This window comes from Impatiens glandulifera, chromosome 6 (genome assembly GCF_907164915.1).
Source record: "Impatiens glandulifera chromosome 6, dImpGla2.1, whole genome shotgun sequence".
NCBI classification, from domain to species: Eukaryota; Viridiplantae; Streptophyta; class Magnoliopsida; order Ericales; family Balsaminaceae; genus Impatiens; species Impatiens glandulifera.
The window spans coordinates 36,165,084-36,166,954 of record NC_061867.1 but is presented as its reverse complement, the minus strand read 5'-3'; the positions used below and the strand labels follow the sequence as shown (position 1 = coordinate 36,166,954).

The 1,871-nt window shown below is 31.6% G+C and overlaps 1 protein-coding gene across 1 annotated transcript; it reads right to left on the bottom strand.

The window, feature by feature from the left end:
- Positions 1 to 480: 480 nt before the first annotated feature.
- Positions 481 to 1,212, bottom strand: LOC124943557 (protein TRACHEARY ELEMENT DIFFERENTIATION-RELATED 7A-like). The gene has a single exon (XM_047484052.1). The coding sequence runs from the start codon at positions 1,210 to 1,212 to the stop codon at positions 481 to 483; it is 732 nt and encodes a 243-aa protein (XP_047340008.1).
- Positions 1,213 to 1,871: the final 659 nt, after the last annotated feature.

Below are 1,871 nucleotides of genomic sequence, written 5' to 3'. Positions count from 1 at the left end.
ATGGAAGGTCTACACTGGGTAGCCTTATAAAAATGGAAGGACTAAATTGGACTTGCTGAAAATGAAATGGCTCATCTGGTGTGAGTTTATTTGAAAATAAATGTTTAGAGAATTAAAATTTTGACTTCAATAATTATAATGAAAATCATAATTTTGATATTTTATCAACTTGTTTTTATGAAGGTAAAACTTTATTTAGTATATTATAAATTGTTAATTAATTAATTAAATTAAAATTACTAATTAATTTTAACAGTTAGTTATTTTTTTTAATTAAAGTTAATAATGAAATTTTGTATAAAGAGAGAGTAATTATTTCAATAATAAAACACTTTCAATTCAATTAATTTTCAAAAGTTTAACAGCAACAAATCATATTCCTTTCTTAATTCTTAATGTTGCATACATAGATAATTAAAGCATTAAAGTTAATATTAGATAGATCTCTCATGTTCCAACTTAACCAGCCTAAATTTAACCTTAGTAAACGGATGGTGATGGAGGCATAACCACATGTGGTTTTGGAGCTGGAATAGGCTTATGTATGGGCAACGATGGATGGTGCGGAGTTGGTGTAGGCTTCTGTACAGGCGACGGTTTCATCAAATGATCTAAAGACGATGTAGGTGGCGGTGGATGTGGTGTCTTAGGCGATTTATGAGAAGGTGGTTTCACATCAACTGGCGGTGATGGCATAGGTTTATCTGTGGGTGGTGGTGGAGGCGATGGATGTGGAGTCTTAGGCGATTTATGGGAAGGTGGTTTCACATCAACTGGTGGTGATGGCATAGGCTTCTCTGTGGGTGGCGGTGGAGGCGATGGATGTGGTGTCTTAGGCGATTTATGGGAAGGTGGTTTCACATCAATTGGTGGTGATGGCATAGGCTTCTCTGTGGATGGCGGTGGAGGCGATGGTTGTGGTGTCTTTGGAGATTTATGGGGAGGTGGTTTCACATCAACGGGTGGTTTCCCTTCTTTTGGCGGTGATGGCATAGGTTTCTCTATGGGTGGTGGAGGAGGCGATGAATGTGGTGTCTTAGGCGATTTATGAGGAGGTGATTTCACATCAACCGGTGGTTTTCCCTCAACTGGAAGTGATGAATGGTGCGGTGCTGGCATTGGCTTTTGTACAGGCCTACCGCCAACATTGGTGGATAGAGTAATTACCACCATCCACAGGATCAGTAAGAGATTAAAAACAGACTTCTTCATGGTATACTACTCTCAATTTACTACCTTGTAATTGAGAACACTCTTTATATAGAGAAAAATAGAGACCGTGTTTTACAATCATACAAGACTTATATGTAAGATTTTAATAATTTGTTTGTATATGGAAAATCTTTGGTTTAAGTGATGAGATAAAGGTTCTAAAAGTATATAAGGAAGTTTGACAAATCACTTGTATAATAAGTTCAAATAAATGAAGTGATAAGGAAAATTTAATACTTTTTTAAAGAAAGTGAAAAGTTGAGAAAGAAAAAAGAGGGTGGAAGAAAATATAAAGTACATTTTTTAATTAAGCTATAAGTCTATTAGTGGTTCAACCTAGTCCATGGATTTTGTTGTCCTTTTTCAGGTTAGGTTAAGATAAGATCTTATTATTTTATATTCAAAATTAAGTATTTACGAATTAATAAACAATTTTGATTTTATTAATTTATACCGTTTTACACTAAAAAAATTAATTTATATTTATAAAATAAGTAAATATATTTATTTATTTATACAAATAAATAAATATAATATTTTTATAGTACCATTACTTGTAATTATTTTTTAATTAATTTTATATTTAATATATATATTTTAAAATTGTTAATGTATATACTTAATTATATATATATATATATTAATATGTAATTAAATAA